The sequence below is a fragment of the Amblyomma americanum genome, chromosome 4 (assembly GCF_052857255.1).
Source record: "Amblyomma americanum isolate KBUSLIRL-KWMA chromosome 4, ASM5285725v1, whole genome shotgun sequence".
Classification (NCBI taxonomy): Eukaryota; Metazoa; Arthropoda; class Arachnida; order Ixodida; family Ixodidae; genus Amblyomma; species Amblyomma americanum.
In genome coordinates, this window is record NC_135500.1 from 201,009,811 (window position 1) to 201,029,910 (window position 20,100).

The 20,100-nt window shown below is 51.0% G+C and overlaps 1 protein-coding gene across 1 annotated transcript in view; it reads right to left on the reverse strand.

The window, feature by feature from the left end:
* LOC144129066 (vascular endothelial growth factor receptor 1-like) overlaps positions 1-20,100 on the reverse strand; it is a 120,392-nt gene that overhangs the window by 84,424 nt on the left and 15,868 nt on the right. Inside the window, exons 2-3 of the mRNA XM_077662954.1 lie at positions 4,737-4,876; positions 2,819-3,002 (exon numbers count right to left, since the gene is read on the reverse strand). Coding sequence (XP_077519080.1) covers positions 2,819-3,002; positions 4,737-4,876 — 324 coding nt within the window. The remainder of the gene's footprint in view (positions 1-2,818; positions 3,003-4,736; positions 4,877-20,100) is intronic.

Below are 20,100 nucleotides of genomic sequence, written 5' to 3' on the forward strand. Positions count from 1 at the left end.
AGGAGTTGGAATTGGCACACATGTCCGCCACATGAACAGAGCAATTGGATGCCGAAAAGAAGATGGGCATAAAAGACAAATTCTAGAAAAGGAAGAAAGAGAAATAAAGAGAGAAAGAAAAACGCGCTGTCGCCCCGGTTCACCGAGCAGTCGCGGGGAGCGCACAGAAAAAAAAAAAAGTGAAAGTGGTAGTGGAGAATAGGCACAACTCAAGGCAGAGCGGCGGCGAGTACAGAAACAGACGGTGGCGGAATCGCGTAACAGATAAGAATTATAGATGCATGTACTCGCGTTCCGCTGGCCAAAACGAGGAAACAAATAAACAGAATAAAACGCAGTCTTGACAGGAGACTTCCCTGGAGACTCTTCGGCACGAATAGTCAAGGCGGAATCAGCGGCGCAGTTAGCTTAAATAGAGACACGTGCACACGTGAGAGATGCGGTTTTTTTTGTCCCGCGCGCGTGGTCAAAAACGTGGGGAATTCCGTAAAAAACCTAGGGAAAATGTGTCTGTCCCCAATCGGACATGACGTCATTGAAAGTCACGTGACCACGACGTTACAAGACGTAACGTCACAATTTTTTTGAACAATCTACGTTTCCAGCCTGCGTACCCGCAAACGCTTGTCGTCGGGACGGCCCCGACTGTAGTAGGAGGGAAGCCTCTCTCATGAGGGAAAGGGATGGTTGGATGGATACGGCTGAACCCTTTACATCGGGCGGTGGCTCAAGCCACCTAGCCATGTGTTGTGAAATTTTACTCCTGTCTTGCTTTTAGCCACCAATCAGATAACCTTCGCTTGGTTACTTCTAACCTCTTAAAATCCACTTTCCCTTCACTATCCCTAAACCCCAATGCCTTGGGTAAGTCAGCCCCGCTGCCTTCCACTGTAGGGTGAAGCCCTTTACAGAAAAGTATCAAGTGTTCAGCCGTTTCCTCCTCCTCTCCGCACGCAATGCACAAAGTGTCTATCTCCTGGTACCTGACTCTATACGTCTTAGTCCGCAAAACTCCAGTCCTGGCCTCAAACAACAAAGAACTTCCCCTACAAAAGGAATGGCGACGAGAGCGCCACCTCGTAGGTTACGCGGAATTCTGCGGGACCGGACAGAGAGGCTCTTCGGGATCCGGCCAGCGCCACGAGCGGTTGCAGCCGCAGGCTCTCGTCACCTTCCGCGGCAGGCGCACGGGGATCCGTCGTGCCTTGCCGCTGGACTTCTGGTTCCAGGCAGCGAAACACGCGCAGCAAACGTGCGCTCTCGGCACCTTCCTCGGCAAATGCTAGGGAATGGCTTCGCCCCAAGAATGCGGCGCGCACGGAAGACCCGGCCGCCATTATCGGCGCATACAAACGTTCGCCGCCGATACCTCCGACGTCGCGCCCCTGCCGCAGCCGGTAAGTTGGAAGTCCTTACGTAGTCTTCTATTTCCGAGGAATACCTCGTTGACGTTTTGAAGCTAGCTGGCCCGCTCTGTGTATTGATTGCAAGTGTAGTAAATATCACATGAGTGTTAACGCTTTGTCGTCCCTTCCCTTTGTCCCTCGAGCACGAACCCCTCCGCGGTTAGCGAGCGGGAACGCTGCATCCGCGGAGCGGGAGCGCGGGGGGTTGGGGGGGGGGGGGGGGGGGGGGGGGAGGTGGCGGAAGGCTTTGTCCCTCATATTTCCGCAAGCGATAGGTGTTTAGGCGCTTAGTCTCGTGACAACTGGTGTAGTGGAACGTGATGCACCCCTGCATTGGCAGGCGGCTGTTCCGAAAAGCCACACGTGGGCTTACGCGACCGAGGTTGAGCGGCGCAACCGGTGGGTGCGCTTTACGCCGACGACGGCGACGCGCAAGTCAGGGACGGACGCCTAAAAGCTATCGCTGCAAAATTAAGGCTTGCCGGGTACCACTCTTGGCGCCTCTCAGGGAAACTCGTATCTTTGTTGGCGTAGAGATCGCATGCATGCTTCTTGTCATACGCTCAGACGGTGTAGCCGATACTGTTACACCCTCGTCATCACCTCACGATGACGTTGTCTACAGTATTTAGTGCCACTTGTGCACAGTTAACAGCAGCTAGGAGCAGACAACTCCTGGCGTCTATAGCAGAACAGGGCGCGCACTCACGCAGGTAGACGAAGACCATGGCCATGGAGGAGTCGTTGTAGACGCGGCCAGGCACCGAGCCGTTGCACACGAAGTGTCCGGCGTAGTAGCTGTACGGATAGTACATGATGAAGCCGCGCATGGGGTCGAACTCGACGTGGTAGGGTTCCGTGGACACCTCCTCCATCTTGCCCTGGCCCAGGTCCTTCCAGAGCTGCACCTTGGCGCCGGAGTGGGTGGGCAGGCAGGGCACCACCGACAGCTTGCCATGGCGCATCGTCACGGACACGAGCTGGTCCATTTGCTTCTGCGGCTGCAACAGGTGGTAGTCGTCTGCGAGAGCGACGGGAAAGTGAGGGTGATTAATAAGCTATACCCAGTCTGCAGTCATAAGCTTCGATAATGGCAACAAAGCGAAAAAGAAAAAGGCCGATAATATGGAGCGCGCACGCACGCACATATCACTGGCTTTAGATTTTAGTAAAGAAACACCCATGAACATTCGGTGGTCCAATAATACTGACGTCAATTGAAACAATTTCTAAGCATTTTTGCTCCTTAATATAGTTACTTTAGAGCGAGCATTTCTGTTCCTTTTCTTGTGTCTGTGTCTTTTGTGACTGTGTCTTTTATAACGGCTAGAATTAGGCGTGTACATGTCCTATGTAGGAGCCTGCGAATGAAGTGCTGGTACACGCCTGCAGATAATGGTAAAAGGGCGTACCGTTGACAAATACATAAACTGACGTGGCGTTCCCAGTGTTTGTTAGATCGATGGTCCCGTTGTAGTAGCAGGTGTAGCGGCCCAGGTCCATGACGTCAGTAGTGTTGAGCTCAAAGACACTCTTGAACGAGCGTACGCCATCCAGCTGTTCTTCGATGACAGACGAACGCAGAGAGACATTATCCTAGAATAGAAGAAAGCATGATTTGAAGAGAGTTTGGTACGTCAGCAACAAAATAAACATATAACAGAGAGGAAAAAGTATATGGAGAGAAGTAATGCTCCAGCTTCTGTCTGACGACATTTATGGAATAAACTGGACACACTAAAAACAGCACTCCAATTTACTGGACGTTTGCCTCACAATTCAAATCAATGATAGTAAGTTAAACGACATTAATGCGTTCGCTTTTAATTACATATTGTTCTGAAAGGCCTAACAGAAATATACCTTTGGTGCCAAGCAGAATTCGAGAGGGTTGTCTTAACACACATATAACGAACATGCAGGTTCGTATTTCGCAACCACAAGTTGTTCTGTTTCTCTCTCTCTTCTTATTTTGCCCTCTCGAACTGATCTCTTGAGCCAAACTACGACACCAGGCCAGCAGAGGTCGTCGAAAACCGACAGACGGTCTGGAATGAGCCACAAGATGGCGAAAATGAAAGGAAAAAATAATATTCACATAAAAGCCGGCCACATGCCCGCCCAATGAGGAGTTCAACTGGCTCCAAATGCGCTCAAAGGTGTGTTCGAGTGCCGAACACGTGCGACCTAGAAAAAAAAACATTCTAATCAAGGCGTCAGCCGTTACAACTGCATTGTATACTTTTCACATGAGGAATAATGTTTGCGCCGAGAAAAACATTGTTTAGTCAGTGATAAACAGTTCTTGTGACATCGTAGCGAAACGTCCACACCTCACAAACAAGAGGCTGCTATCAGACGTTGTATCTATCAGGTACATTCACACAAAGAAATAAATCTAAATGCACTGCAGCAGTTTAATGAAATAAATTCCGGATCCAGTGACAGAACACCTGCACCCCTTACGGTATGACAGTGGAGTTACCCAGGACGAGAATTCATCATCATCATTTATTGTCCCTTAAAGGCCCCTGTCGGGGTATTACATAAGGGGGGAGCGTATACAAGGTTGATGTGGAAAAACAAAGGTCACAAAAATATAACAATGCAATATAGGAACATAAAGAGAAGCAAGGAACGCGAATAGTTAGAACGGTGCATGTAAAAAATGCCTTTAGGCCACAAGCACCACACACGTCGGCGAGAGGTTAGGGCAAAAAAAAAAAAAAAACTTTCTCACATGACAAACCAAAAATGCCCTCTTCGCGAGGCCGCGGCACACAAAGAAACAGACAAAGATAAGAGTGTGAAGCATGAAGGATTGGTCGCCGGGCATCATTTGCGGCTGTTATCATGGAAATGGGTGGAAACGCGACGGACATATGAATCCAGTGTAGCTACTAGGTTTTTGTTATCTCGTGAGCCTACAGCGTTCGGGGCATCCATTTTACCTGCACAGGCTGGTCGAATATTGGGGCAATAAACTTCTGCCTCGCCCGGAAAAAAAGAAGAGAGAAACAGGGTTGGGGGACAATAAAAGGAAGCAGGAAAAAAACAGGACCTAAAAATATGGACGAGGTCACAAAAAAGTTGCGCGTGGCCACAGAAATAATAACGCAAAGCTGTACGTGAGAACAATAGACACTATCGTGTTCTCCACTAATATGTCAGCAAGCGTTTTCGATCTTTGCGACCTGCATAGGCTCACTCCTGTATTGGGCTCACTCTGAATGCTTTGCTATCGCAATTTTCGGAGTTGGCCCTCGCAACGTTTGGCAGGCAGCAATAATGAGTAACCAACTTTGCGTGGTGCTGATTTCGGCGACTTACCCCGAAGGGCGGCAGCGCCCAGGCCAGCGGGTACCTCCCGTAGCACGTAATGCGCAGGGTGCTGTTGGCAGCAATATCGATGTAGAACCCATTGATGTCCAACATGGGTGGCAGGTACCGAGACACTCCCAATGTCGGACCTGCAACACGTAGACAGAGCAGAGAAGTCATGTATCTGTCAGGTGGTCGATGATAGCACAGAAATTGCTTGTAACGCAATGGTTACTTCTGGAAACGCTACGTATAGATGTTAGGTCGGTGTGCGGAAAACTATTAGCGGCCTGTTTTTCCGTGTTAATTCTCTTCGCTTTGGTTCCTGTTTAGTTGTTTGTTATCGCTATGCCGCAATTAGCGTTGTGCCGATTTCACACGTGTCTTTAGGAGCTAGTGCTCTAGACACATTGTGTTGTTCTCTAGCGGCAACGCGCGTTACGCTAGCTAGGCTAGCATCCTACGTCATTAAGAACGCGCATCTGTAGTTTTCAAGAACTTCGTCCCTGAGTTGGAAATAAATAATCTCGAACAGGTGTTTTCATTGAATACAGCTGCTTTAATTTTCAAATAATACGTAATCCCTTCTGTGTCTGGCGTAATATACGGCACACCGCCGCTCCCGGTGTGTAGTCCTCAGCGCTCAATTTTGTCTAAAAAAAAAAACGTCAGATTTCCCAAACCGGGCAGTCCACACCCGGCAGATTTAAAAGACCGCAAAGCCCAAAACTGTAACTTTTCTGCATGCATAGCCCGTAGGCAGTATTCCGGAATTTTCGGAATACTACAACGCTATCACATCACGTCTCTCTTATTTTTTCATTATGTTTTTTTCGTCTTCGCATCCGTTCTTCAAACTACCAGGAACAATTCACGTTCGTTACAGTACCAGCTTTTTTTTTCTTTCAGTCAGCGTCCTCCTCGTACCCACGTTTGTGAGAGCAGCCCCCCCCCCCCCCCCCGCCCTCCCGCGCCCTGACACTATATACGCAGAGTCAGCTGACCCACGAACACGCCTTTCTCGGCTGAGGGAAACAGGTCGGCCGTTATATGGTAATCAGAACTATGCAGCCATCCGACAAACACAGGTCAGTGCACGCCTCTTAATCTTTGCATGAGGTCCGCCCACCCCAGCAGCAGCGTTTCTAGGCGGCAATGAAATTCGCACGATGGCGTAGGCGTCGGATGCGCGGGTCATTCGCTGCACGCACCCCCCCCCCCCCCCCAATTTCCATCTTCCAGCCTCCCTCGAGACTGAGCAATAGCTGCGCGATCGTTTGGGCGTGAATACGACTGGTCTGGCCATATATATGAAGCGAGCACTCGCGATGCAGTTCCGGCGATTGGCTGTAAAGACCCATCGTGGAGCCGAGATCGCCCGAGCTGCGTCGCTTTCCAGTCTCCGAGCGTCGCTCGAGAGCGAAACAATTTACTTCCAGAACATCAGCTTCGTCTTAAAGGACGTGAGGCGACGTAATCATTGCCCCGTCTCACCCCCCTTAAACCCACGATGCCGTTTGGGTAGATGCCGCATGTACAGTGCATGAAGCGGTAGCAGTTGCCCACAATCCAACCCTACCTCACCTCCTAACTCACCGTCTTCCCTCAGGCTCTACGCCTGAGGAGGCAGAGGAGACCGCCATCGCCCTAGCCCTTGCACATTCGGACGCCTAATACATCTTCAGCGACTCCAAAACGGCTCTGTCCAACTTTGCCAGGGTCAGGATTCACGCCCCTGCCTGGCAATTGTTGAACACCCCTACCCAAAATTTTCCGCGCAGGGTAGAGCTTCAGTGAGTGCGGGCTCACTCTGGGAACCCTGGAAACGAGGCTGCCGATAAATTGGCCCGAGGTCTGATTTGCCGGGCTCAGGACAGTCTCGATCCAGGATTCTCGAGGGAGCGGGCGCACACCTTTGCGGAGCTCACGCAAATACCCCGTTTGGACCGTCGGACTTACCCTCCTCCCCACCCCTCTCTTACGCACTCCCAACAGATCCTCTTCAAACGCCTCCAGACCCGCTCTCTATCATCCCCTCAGCTTTTATCCCACTATTGCGGCACATCCCCTGCATGCTCTCTATGTGGTGACCCCCACGCCACACTCTCCCATATCCTTTTCGGCTGCCCTGCTGGACCTCCCCCGCGGGGACAGCACGCCATCTCGAGCTGGGAGGACTGGGAGGTCCTGCTTATGTCTGCAGACCCGACATCGCAGCTTGCTGCGGTGACTCGGGCTGCCGACGTCATGTCCCGGCATGACCTACTTGATGCAGTGCGGGACCGCGCAGTGGCCCAGGGACCCAGCTGGGTCTAAAACTCACTTGCTGAATAAAGTTTTTCTGTCTGTCTGTCTGTCCCATCCTTCGTCGCTACTTATAGTACCGAACTTTTGCTGAACGTCTTTTGATGTAACTAAACGAAAAGGACTCTGCCCGCGCTAAATAAAGACGACGCTCGACATAGTGAGTTTAACCTGCACTGGGGGGTGAAAAATGGTCAGGAAGAAAAAAAAAATGAAGAAAAGGCTTCATACGAGTGGCAAAATTTGAGTGCGGCCGTTTTTTTTTTGTTGGCCCCCGTTGCTATTCTTAGCAAGCCCTCTCCCGGATTAGTTCCTTCCGCCCCATTTCTTGTATTGCACGGTTGTTTGCATTTTCGACGATGTTGACGCGCCTCCAGCTTCTCGCTGTCGCCGCTCCGATTATGCGACGCTGCTGGCCTGCGCAGTCCGCTGTCGCAATTTCTCACTCTATCCTCGTCGGTGCGATAGCCATTTGCTTGAAAGATACATGCACCGCGTCCCTACTGTCGGCGCCAGTTATGTTTCTCAAATTTCTGAGGGGTGGGGTGGAAAGATTGTGACGTGCGTCAGCGGCAACACGGGTCTCCAGTAGAGCTTGCAGGGCAAGACGGTTAGATGCGAAGAAAGAAATGCGCGAACGAGACAGCGACGGAGAAGAGGCTGTGCCTTTCTGGTCGTGTGTTGCGTTTTTCGGGAGAACGATAGCTTCGGTTGTGAGCTGCGCTGTAATTAGGAGCAGATGAGAAGCTTTTTGCTTCCTCGGCTTGCTTACTTTATGAAGAATGCCGGTAACGCAGCCAGTCGCCTGCAGAGATTGCTATGTTATGTTATGTTATATATTATTATGTTATGTTAAGCTATGTTATGCTATGTTGTGTTGTGTGATGCTATGTTATGTTCAGTTTAACGTTGAGAATCTGCATCTTGTCTTTGGCAGACGCCATAGTGAAGGGATTGGTATTAATTACTACTACTTTGTAAAAAGGTCTGCAATTTCATGACTGTACAAAGGGAATGAATGACTCGTATGACACGATGGAATTTCTGACCTCGGCCTGCGTAGCTTACGCTACAGAAATGTAGAGAAAAGCAAAGATAAGTCAGCTAAAGTAAAATGTAGTCGTTTCAAATGTGTGCACGAGTTAAGTACGTGCGTATACAGTCAGGCCACAGTGAAACGGAAACAGCGCCTGTGGATATTAATGAATGGACTGTAAAAGGAATATCTTGCTGCAAAGCAGAAAAGTACTGAGTATGCGTGTTCGCGTTCCATTCTGGCCTGACTGCTAGAAGCAAGCACACTCGCGAGCCAGCCACCACCTTTTCACGCAATTTCCGATGAAGAGGCGCCCGCACCACCCTCCCCAACGTTCTGTCACCCTGGCAGTTATCTTCTTCCATGGTAGTTCGACACGTGGCCCTAATCAAGGCGAGCGCGTGCCAGTTGCACCAGCGGCGACTTCGCAGCGGAGGGCGAGCCAGCAAGCAACGGGCGTCTCGTCGCATGAGTCGCAAGTCCCCTCGCTTGCTTTCTTTGTACTTTCTTTCCTCCTGCGGCCGTCGCAACAGTTCCTGCGCTGGTGGCGGCCTAGACGCTTGCTATCGGCTGTTGCCAGACGGCAGCGGCGGAGGAAATCCCCGCCAAGGCGCACATCCGCCGGACAAGCGGTCGGTGCCGATGGCCGACCGCTCCGCAGGGGGAGACTCCGGGCCGCGAGGCACCGCCGAAGACGCCAACGGAAGCTGGGTTCGCTTCTGGGCTCAGTTATGTAGGACTAGTTTCTGGAAACGATCTTCTGGTGAAAATGCACCCCGACACAGAACCACACAGAGGGAAAGAAGGCCTAACACTGCTCCTCCGGGAGACACTCATCAGAAGGAGTTGTTGCATTTGGGTTGCAAGCCCCAAGGGTAGCGTTGGCCTGGCGGCCTGGGGCAAAGCAGGAAACATCCGAAGGTCCCGGCAAAGGATGAGTCGACTGGCAACAGAACAACTTGTTTATTCTGGCATCGCAAAAGAGCAGCCGGTCAGGGCGACCACGTTACTCGAAGGAAGGAATCGAAGTCTCTTCGGCGTCCGGGGCAGCGGCGTTTTATACCCACGGAGTCGAGGGCAAGAAGGAACGGCTTGGGAAGAGGCGTCCGATACGGCGACGCTTGAACATGTCCAGACGTGACGGGCGCGTCCGCCAGGCCGGCGCCGGTCAGACCTCCTCGCCTCCCAGTTGGGGAGCTCCTCTCCCCGGCTGCCGCGCTTTGACAAGCGTGGGCACCAACATGCACACACACACACACGCACGCACGACGACACGTGGCACTGAAACCTGCCTGGACGCGCTTGGCGGGAGGCGTTGCGGCCGCGATGAACGAAGCCGCGGCGTCCGTTGCATCCGCGCCGGCTATACCGCGCGTTGTAGGCGAGACGTAACAGACCGCCCCGCCGGGGGAAGGAGATCCCGATGGTCAGGGGACTGCATCCGCTGTCCAGAGGGATGTCGCTCGATGATGCTCGTAATCGAAACCGATCGTCCCTCGACGTTGCTTGAGCGCAGCGCACAGAGAAGGCCTCGTTCTCGGGTTCAGGATCACATAGGACACTGCAAAGTCACTTCGGGAGAGTTGCCATTTTTGTGCTCGTTCCCAGCAAGCGTTAGAACTACGCCGAAACGCAACCGCTCAGTCAGCAAGCACGAGACAACCCTCACTAAGCTCTGCCAGGCTCTTTCCCCTTTTATACTACTGCCTAGTTCCTTACAGTAGTCAAGCAGCACTCAGAACGCGTCCACAAATTGGAAAATTGCACTAGAAAGCACATAATCACTTTGAAACACTAAACAAAAGCAATATGTTAAAAATCCTGCCTCAGGAAGAAAACATCAGTAACCAACAACTTTGAGGCGGATTCCTACGTTAGGGGCTTCGACTTAAGCCATCGGCGTTACCGTTGAGACTCCCCTTTTTGTAACGCACCTCAAAGGAATATTGTTGCAAAGCGAGGCTCCAGCGCAGGAGGCGGCCATTTTTGGGAGATATGGTCTGCAGCCATTGGAGAGGGCAATGATCCGTCTCAATGATAAACCTCGAGCCGGCTAGGTAGCATGACAATTTCTGAACGGCCCACACGAGACACGCACACTCTTTCTCGGTGGCGCTGTACGCCTGCTCACGACAGGTCAGCTTACGACTAGCATACAGGACGGGGTGTTCCACTTCTCCATTGTCCCTTTGGCACAGTACAACGCCCATGCCTCGCTCACTAGCATCGCACTGAACAACGAACCCTTTTGTGTAGTCTGGCGATCGTAGCACAGGCTGGCTTGTTAGGGCGCTCTTTAGGGCGCTAAAAGCTCTTTCCTTTGTCTCGCTCCAGACGACTGTTTGGGGCTCTGTTTTTCTTAGAGCATCCGTAAGGGGAGCCGCGATATCGGAGTACCTGGGGATGTACCTCTGATAGTAGCCGGCGACACCTAAGAACGACCGAATATCGGTCTTCGTGCGCGGTTGCGGGAAGTCTCGCACAGCGGCCACCTTTATTTCAGAGGGGCGGCGACGACCCTGTCCAATCACGTGACCGAGGTATACAACCTCGGCCTGTGCTAATTGGCACTTGGGAGCTTTGACTGTCAAGCCCGCTTCGCGCAGGCGGGTTAGCACTGCCCGCAAGTGTGCCATATGCTCAGACCAGGATGCGGAGAATATCGCTACGTCGTCTAAATACGGTAAAGCGAATTCTTCCTGTCCTCGCAACACTTTGTCCATGAGGCTTGAAAAGCAGTATGGCGCGTTCTTCAAACCAAAACTCAAAACTTTAGGACGGAATGTTCCCATTGGTGAAATGAACGCCGCATACCTACTAGCCTCTTCTGTAAGTGGAACCTGCCAATAACCCCTGACAAGATCTAGGGTGGAAATAAACTGAGCGCTACTAACTTTCTCAAGGCGCTCCTCGATGTTAGGGATCGGATAAATTTGATCCTTAGTAATAGAATTAAGCCTGCGGTAGTCGACGCAAGGACGAGGTTCCTTGCCCGGTACCTCAACTAAAATCAAAGGGGAGGTATAATCACTCTCACCCGCCTCAATAACACCGAGCTGTAGCATTTTCTTTACCTCAGCCTCCATAATATCGCGCTGGCGGGGTGACACCCGGTACGCCTTGGATCGTACTGGCTCTGGGGAGGTAAGTTCTATATCATGCGTAAGGACAGAAGTCCTACCAGGCCTCTCAGAGAACTGACCTTGAAACTCTTGTAAGAGTTGGTGTAGTTCGGTTTTCTGCTCAGGCGACAGCGGTGCTTTAATGATTAAGTCACTAATGACCTGATCAGTGTCTTCCCTGTTCGTCACTGAGCCTAGTCCCGGAAGCTCGACCGGAAGCTCTTCTAACTTTCCCGTGTCAGGCATTTCCTCTCCAGTACCTGGTGCCTTCAACGCTACAGGCTCAATTTTATCCAGTTCTGACGTGCTCGGAATATCAGCTTGCTGCGCCTCCGACCCTTTCTCATTGTTCGACAACGTCGGCCCCGCAACTACCGCCTTTGCAGCGAGCTCCCGAACTCCTGATCTGGTTAAGGCCTGAACGCTAGCCTCACCAAACAAAAGCCCCTTCTCGCGCAGGAGGTGATCGGACCTGTTCGAAAATAGGTACGGGTACTGGGGGGGCAGCCTAGATGACACTACGGCCTCAGTCTCAAGTGCTCCGAAAGGTCCTTCAATAAGCACTTTTGCTACGGGCAGACACACGCTATGAGCTTCCACGGCTTGCTTGATCCATGCGCACTCGCCCGTGAACATATCGGGTTCTACGTAAGAGGGGTGAACTACATCCATTGTAGCTGCGGAATCACGAAGCACTCGGCACTCTTTCCCGTTCACGAGGAAGTCTCGCATGTACGGCTCGAGAAGCTTCATGTTCTCGTCAGTGCTACATAATGACAAACACACGACTTTTGTTTTTGTTTCTGGACACTGCGCCGAAAAGTGACCCGGCTTCTGGCACGTATAACACACGCGCGCTTGCCTTGCCTCGAACCGCTTTCTGCGTTCGGCTTCGGCTGCCGCCGTCTCCTTACGTTCGGTCGGACTGCTTTCACTCGCATCCGCACTACGCGTGTCCCCCCTTGCTCTCATGGGTGTGAACTTCGGCCTCTCAGACTTGGAGCCAAATTCACCCTTTTGACCGTCCTTAGCTCCGCGAGCCCGACGCGTCACAAACTCCTCGGCTAGCTCGGCGGCTTTAGCCACTGTACTAACGTCTGGCCTATCCAAGACCCAGTACCGCACGTTCTCAGGTAACCGACTATAAAACTGTTCCAGCCCGAAACACTGCAGAATTTTCTCGTGGTCACCAAACGCTTTCTCTTCTTTGAGCCACTCCTGCATGTTTGACATAAGCCTGTAGGCAAACTCTGTATATGACTCATTTCTGCCTTTTTCATTTTCCCGAAACTTCCGACGGAACGCCTCCGCTGACAGCCTGTACTTTTTTAGCAGACTCGATTTCACTTGGTCGAAATCCTCTGCCTCCTCTCTCTTCAAGCGAGCGACTACGTCGGCCGCCTCGGCGGGTAACAAAGTGAGCGAGCGCTGTGGCCACGTTTCCCGAGAGAACCCCTGCTTCTCGCACGTTCGCTCAAAGTTAACCAGGAACAAACCAATGTCCTCTCCAAGCTTAAACGGCCGCATCAGGTCAGTCATTTTGAACGATACCCGTTCTCCTGCACCGTGTGCCTGACTTCCATTACGAGCGCGTTCCATCTCTACCTCGAGACGCTTCATTTCCAAAGCGTGTTGACGGTCGCGCTCTTCTTTCTCTTTATCTTTTTGCTCTTTACGTTCGCGCTCCTCTTTCTCTTTTTGTTCTTTACGTTCGCGCTCGTTTTTCTCTTTTTCTTTTTGTTCCCTCTCCTCAATCGTCTCAAGGCATTCCGACAGCTCGTCATCCTCAGCCTCCAACTCAAGAATAGCCCTTAGCAGTTCTGGTTTTCTGAGTTTGTCTGAGACATCCAGACCCAACTCTCTTGCAAGCTCCAGCAATTTCGGTTTGCGCAACGACTTCAAATCCATGGCTGCTCCGAATGCTGCTTTCTCTACTGCCTACTATTGTCTTGCCGCAAACTAACCCGGCAGCAACGACAACACAATTGCCAGCTCTGTTTCTGACACTAACAAAAGCCTGGCAAAACTCAGAAGAAGAAAGTCCCGCACTCACCAAACCTCGCAGCCAAGAATTCAGCGCAGTCGTTCCGCTGCAGGCAACCAGTCATCACACAGGGCTCGTTGCACTGCTCCCGGATGGTCGTTGTGCTGCTCAGCATACAGTTGAACGCATATCTTCGCTGCTGGCCTCCGTTGTCGGGATCCCACCGCTGGCAACCAGTTGTTGCAAAAGGGTTGCAAGCCCCAAGGGTAGCGTTGGCCTGGCGGCCTGGGGCAAAGCAGGAAACATCCGAAGGTCCCGGCAAAGGATGAGTCGACTGGCAACAGAACAACTTGTTTATTCTGGCATCGCAAAAGAGCAGCCGGTCAGGGCGACCACGTTACTCGAAGGAAGGAATCGAAGTCTCTTCGGCGTCCGGGGCAGCGGCGTTTTATACCCACGGAGTCGAGGGCAAGAAGGAACGGCTTGGGAAGAGGCGTCCGATACGGCGACGCTTGAACATGTCCAGACGTGACGGGCGCGTCCGCCAGGCCGGCGCCGGTCAGACCTCCTCGCCTCCCAGTTGGGGAGCTCCTCTCCCCGGCTGCCGCGCTTTGACAAGCGTGGGCACCAACATGCACACACACACACACGCACGCACGACGACACGTGGCACTGAAACCTGCCTGGACGCGCTTGGCGGGAGGCGTTGCGGCCGCGATGAACGAAGCCGCGGCGTCCGTTGCATCCGCGCCGGCTATACCGCGCGTTGTAGGCGAGACGTAACAGAGTGTACGGACACGCGCTTAATGTGATTTGCGACGGAGGGGAACGAATTCTACGATCTTATGTCCTTCACCGGGTGTCGGGCAAAGGCCCACCTTCGCTCCAAAGTTTACCGTGAAAACAGGTGGTGTCTTCAAGTTCCGTAGTGTCTCTGGTGGTCTAGCGCTACTGATACCAGGAACGTGCGCGTCGATCGCTTGTACGCGAATTGTCGGAAAAAAGATCGATTAGCATGCACGTGTATCCAGGAGGTGAGCAGTGGCAATTACCGTTGCCGAATTTCATGAAAGATGCGGGTTATCAAATAGGTGTATCTATCATTGCTACGCTTTTTGCTGGAGCCTTGGTGGAATAGGCCATGCAAAAAACGTTTCAAAGCAGGTTCAGTTTGACTGCTGCTTCTGAATCGCATCAGTACATGGCGACGCGACACGCTCACAGTTGAAGCTCTTGCCTGGCCACGTGTGAGCTTGTGGCCCATGCTTTGTGTCTTAAGCACGCCTGTGCGTAGATCGCTGCTTTAATGGTCCTAAGTTTCAAGGGCGCACCCCGAAACAGTGTAATCGGTGTTCTCAAAGTCAATATGGCTGCAACATTGAGTGTTCAAGCAAATAAACATGATTAACCAATATGTATTATCATTTCATGCTTTGTGCCCCCTGAAGAATGCTCCTGTTCTTCCCAGTAACGATAAGCTACATATTCTTTACACTCATATAAAGTCATGAATTTTTAAGCAAATAAACATTATGAAGCTGTATGCATTAGCATTGGCCCTTAAGAAAGAGGAAAGAACAAAGAAGAACAAGAGTAAATCAATTGAAGGCGAATTGCAGATGGAAGTACTATCTTCATTCGCAGCCGTTCATCATCATCAACCCGACTACGCCCATTGCGGACTAAGGCCTCTCCCATGTCTCTCCAATCAACCATGTCATTTGCCAGCTGCGACCAGAGTATTCCCGCAAACTTCTTTATCTCATCCGCCCATCTAACCTTCTGCCGCCCCCTGCTACGGTTGCCTTCTTTTGGAAACCACTCCGCTGCCCTTAAAAGCTTTTCAAACATTGCAGCCCAGCCAGACAAAGTCTCGTATTAAATATTAGATGCGCAAGTTTCATATACGGACATCCTTCAAGCCGCAGTTTAGCTTGTTTTTGGAGATCGGGCCCATCTGGATAATGAGTGCGTCCACGCCCTATGTGCGATTTTACAGCCAGCGAGCCAAGCCCCTGCAACCCGTACTCCGGCGGACTAGAAGCACAAAAACAGCAGCGGTCTTTTGATCGGCGCCAATACAAACCCGTTATCATCGAACAGGACGCGGCTCGATGGCTGCTCGCTGAAAACACTAAGGCGCTGTGCGCTGGAAACGCTTCCAAGGCGTTCTCGCACACTCCCCGCTCTTTAACATCCGCACTGTGGAAACGACTGGGAAAATGTTGGGCCTAACGTACATGCTCGGCGAGGGTGCTACCAGCATGATTTGAGACCATATAAAGGGGACTGTATTACGCACTGAGTGATCTGTTGGTCTTTTATTTATTTTCAAGTCACTAGAGGCAAGGCATGCTTCGTTTACTTGCGCGAAATGTGCAGGTATTTATTAACAAAAAACCACACAACGCTATGCCTATGCAACCATGCAGCGGAATGAATGCAGCTAGGCTCGTGGGAAAGACAGCCAAACTTTTTAGGAAAACGGAACTACGCGAAAACGCCATTAACCAATTCCTTGATTTCCTAAAAAAACCTTTGTGAAGCTCCAGAAACAAAGCTACGGCCCCTAAAGCTCGCCTGAGTCAATAAAAACAGGGCGGCGATGTAAGGCCTTTCCTCGGTTTTGCTAGCATTGATGAAGAGGAAAAGAAAGTAGCTTTTTGTAATAAGCGCAGCCTCAAAGCTTGACGCATCGAGCGTAGAGATGAGTTTATTCTCTTCCCTAGCAAGCTAACTTGCAACAGTCGGGCAATTCGCTAATTAGTTGTAAAACGGTCGCAGACGCCAGCAACTGAGCGCATGTGAAAACCAAGGCCTCAGAAGTGTGCCTCATCTTCCCCATCCGCGATCAACAGGGAAAAAAATGAACACGTCCAGACGTTCTGCGCACCTAAAGATATCCGGCTCCATAAGGTTGTGGCACACTGCAGCTCTGCATTTCGTGTGAGCGCTCTTGTGCGAAAATGACTTTTCTAATCGGCGGCTGCGTTTTTATGGAGGAAAAACGCTAAGGCGCCCGTGTGCTGTGCGATGTCAGTGCACGTTAAAGATCCCCAGGTGGTCGAAATTATTCCGGAGCCCTCCACTACGGACCTATTCGTTCCTATCTTCTTTCACTCCCTCCTTTATCCCTTCCCTTACGGCGCGGTTCAAGTGTCCAACGATATATGAGACAGATACTGCGCCATATCCATTCCACCAAAAACCAATTATTATTACTATTAATCTAGGACGTTAAATCGACAACAGTGCATGAAAGAAAATAAAAAAGAAATAAATGTAAGAAACATAAAATAAAGCGCAGGACAGAAGCCCTGCCAGAACTATGTTTCTGTTTGCTATGATACATTACCCCATGCTAACGTGAGGGGAGATCCTTCAGGTCAAATTCTGTATGCTGACATGCATCAGACGGACCGGTGACACCCTTCTGTTGCAACGAGAATATATTTACTAACGAGACAAAATTGTTCACTCTGGGCTGATCTCGCAGCGACAGGAATTTCTTTCTTTTGTAGCAGGAGCTACACTGGGCTTTTTTTAATTGCTTTTTAGGGAAAGGAAATCGCGCAGTATCTGTCACGTATATCATTGGACACCTGAACCGCGCCGTAAGGGAAGGAATAAAGGAGGGAGTGAAAGAAGAAAGTGGTGCCGTAGTGGAGGGCCCTCCGGAATAATTTCGACTATCTGGCTATTTTTAACGTGCACTGACATCGCACAGCACACGGGCGCCTTAGCGTTTTTCCTCCATAAAAACGCAGCCAGTCGAGCAATTCGCTGTGGTCCGGAGAGGAAATTTGTGCGCATGCGCCGTTACCATGGCAACCGGAGAGCAGGAAATTGCGGCGTGCGCTACGCCGTCGCCGCGGCCGCGCGCCCGCTTCAACGTCGGAGCCGAGCGTGACGTCACGTGGATGAGCAGTTGTGCGCATGAACCGATAACATGGTAACCAGAGAGACCCCACCGCTGCGCCGCGTTCTTCGTCGCCGCCTCGCCGCATGCCGCTCTATCACCCGAACCGCGCGTCGCATGCGCAGCACTGCGTATAAAAGGCGGAGATGTAATGGGCGGCTGTATCACAACGTTTCACATGCATGCAGAGAAGGAGAGTCCAGCCACTGCTAAACGGGGGTGTAGACAAAAAAATAACTCTTCCTATCCTGAGGATGTCGCCTGGCCCTTGGCAACTCAACACAGAGGCAATGAGCGTCAGAAGGCGAAGAGAGCAGCGGAGACAAAGAGAGGAATGCCTTACCAAACGAAGGCTGCCGAACGTAATACACGCCGCATAGCCGCTGAGATGGAGCATATGGAAGGCGCCAGTCAACGGGAACCAACAGAACAGGATGTGAAGGCCTATCGTGTGACTGATCACACCATTAGAGTTTCCTGAAAACAAGCTCAGCCAGGGAAACGTAACTCTCGCTACGTACATCCTGGCATAGCGGAGCTAAGCCACTGCCATTTTTTTTCCCTCAACCCTCATGCATGCGAACTTGTACATTTGGATGACCAAAAAAGACACATCAAAATCGATCGACCTAAAGATGCAGCACTGGTGTCCTCAAGACCTTAACTCTGTAAACTAAGGGAACAGTGGTCGCCCGGCCAGGGCTTGGCTAAAGCACGTCAACTCAAGCCCACGGCTCATCTTTCAAGTTATCCACTGAATTTATCTGTTGAGCAAAGGCGCTCTATAAATAAATCATGTTCCTAGTCTTTATTTACGTTGAAATCGCAGGCATTATTACTCAGCAGGCATGTATCACTCAGCAGATCTGTGAAATTGGCACTACTTTCGCGATGTTTTATTTCTGTACTTCTGCATATTGTTACGTCTTTCAACTCAGTACCACGAGCGTGATACCACTTTTTGAGGATGTACTTGTTCGTTTCTTTTTTATTTTCTGTTTTTCATTTTTACTTAATAGTGTTGATTTATGAATCAAAAGGGAACATTTGTGAGCGTTGCGTTGTCCGGTGTATGGTGCGCACAGCTTCTGACACACCTAAGCACCTCCGTGCTTGTGGGTATGTAAATATTGCAGATAATAAAGCTTCTATTCTATTCTATTTGTTCCTAGGTATGTGTTCTGGAAAAAAAAAGCACGCGTGTTCAAACAAATCCCCCCTCCCCTCCCGCCTGGGGGCGCACACACACTGCACACAAACATCAATAGATGCACGGCTCATCACCACCAAGCTGGTTTTTTGACGTGCCATTCTCATGTGGAGGTAGATTTCAGCATAGCCTCATAGATATACCTATGTGGTTCGAACCTTCGCGCCTGACCCAGGTGAACCCGTAAATTATTGCAATGTTAAAAATAATGCAATAAAAGAGGCCACTGGCTTTTTTCCTCTATTATAAGGCCTCGCAGTACACCATTGTATCAAACGGCGCAATTACAACCTATACATGCAAACGCGCACAGGCTCAATTTCCTTGTCCAGACCCTTACTCAGCCCTCTGGACGAATGCCGGATTTTCCGTTCTTTCTCTGTGTCCACTCAGGTGTGGAGATACTGTGGCAACCTCGAAAGGGAACTGAGCATCCTGCATGGGCGTGGAACGTGCAGATCGGCCCATTAACCCAAGCTCAGAGCCCTTCGGGACGGACAGACCACGGCATCCAAAGGACTGACGAAAGGTACAAAACGGCTGTTAGAAACACAATGGGCGGTGTACGGAGCGATGCAGATCGCGACGGGGAGGTCTTACTAAGCCGTCAAAGACGACGTGCCCTGATTCTGTTAAAGGCTACAACGATCGCGATAGCTTGACTGTCGTAGCTCAGAAAAATCACAGCGCGTGGAATGCGCGCTACTCTGGTGAACGTCCGGAAAACTACGCGCTGGAAGACGACTGGTTTTTAGGCCATCATATACTTTCAAGGAAATTCCGCGTGGCTTCTGCTTCGAGCGCAGCTTTTATACCCTCTTGCAGCGATTAAAAGAAAAGTATCACTCCGAAGCCCAAAATGTGCAGCAGTCTGAGACACTATGTCAAGTGTGCCATGTTTCAGTATCGATTGCCATTCATCGCCTGAGAACGGATGTTGTTCGCTCGTGAATAAATATTTTAACCTGTGCAATTTAAAAGAGCATGCAAAATTCTTAAAAAGGCGGCTTTCAATAAAAGCACCGTGAATACGCCCATGAAAGAGACCGGAAGATGGGCTCGCAAGAGCCGTTGCACACAGTGTGGCAACAAGACGGAACGAGAGCCGAAAAGATAGCAATGCTGTAAGCGGCTTCCCTGCTTGGCTCCTACGCCCGATAGGAGGTGCTCGCTGAAGGGAAAGATTCTCAAGTGCCGATAAGTGAAGCCCGTCGCTGCAAGCGCGGTTTGGGTCTCCGGCGTGTCCTCTTAAATGTCAAGCGCACTTTATAATTTCTTTTCACACCATCTTAGACCTAAGATGCCAGCTCTGCACAGCCCTCGATCAGCGAAGAAAAATCTTCGTGTCGCATCCGCACCATAGAGTAACATACAATAAAGAGTGGACACTCGGGCCCTTTTTGTGTGGGTCCGCCAGATGACTCAACAAGACTTGTCGGGCTAGTTGGTTGATCATAATGCAAAAAGACGAACTGCGCAACAAGAACACGGACGAAAGGGAGGCAGACACACACTAACGCAGTGTGTGTCTGCCTCCCTTTCGTCCGTGTTCTTGTTGCGCAGTTCGTCTTTTTGCGCCAGATGACGCTGCACGCACAAGTAAAAAGAAAGAAAAAGCTAACGGTCTTGGCTCGGAGTGCCTAACGTTGCGGGTACGGCCTCGATTACGTCAACTGCAGCGTCTCGGCTAGCGAGGAAGCAACGGCAGGGCGCAACAGCAGTGACTGGCTGAGCTAGTGACAAGTCAACGGTGTCGCTGGTCGCGTTTTGCTGCGGGCTCCGCATGCTGATTTTCGCC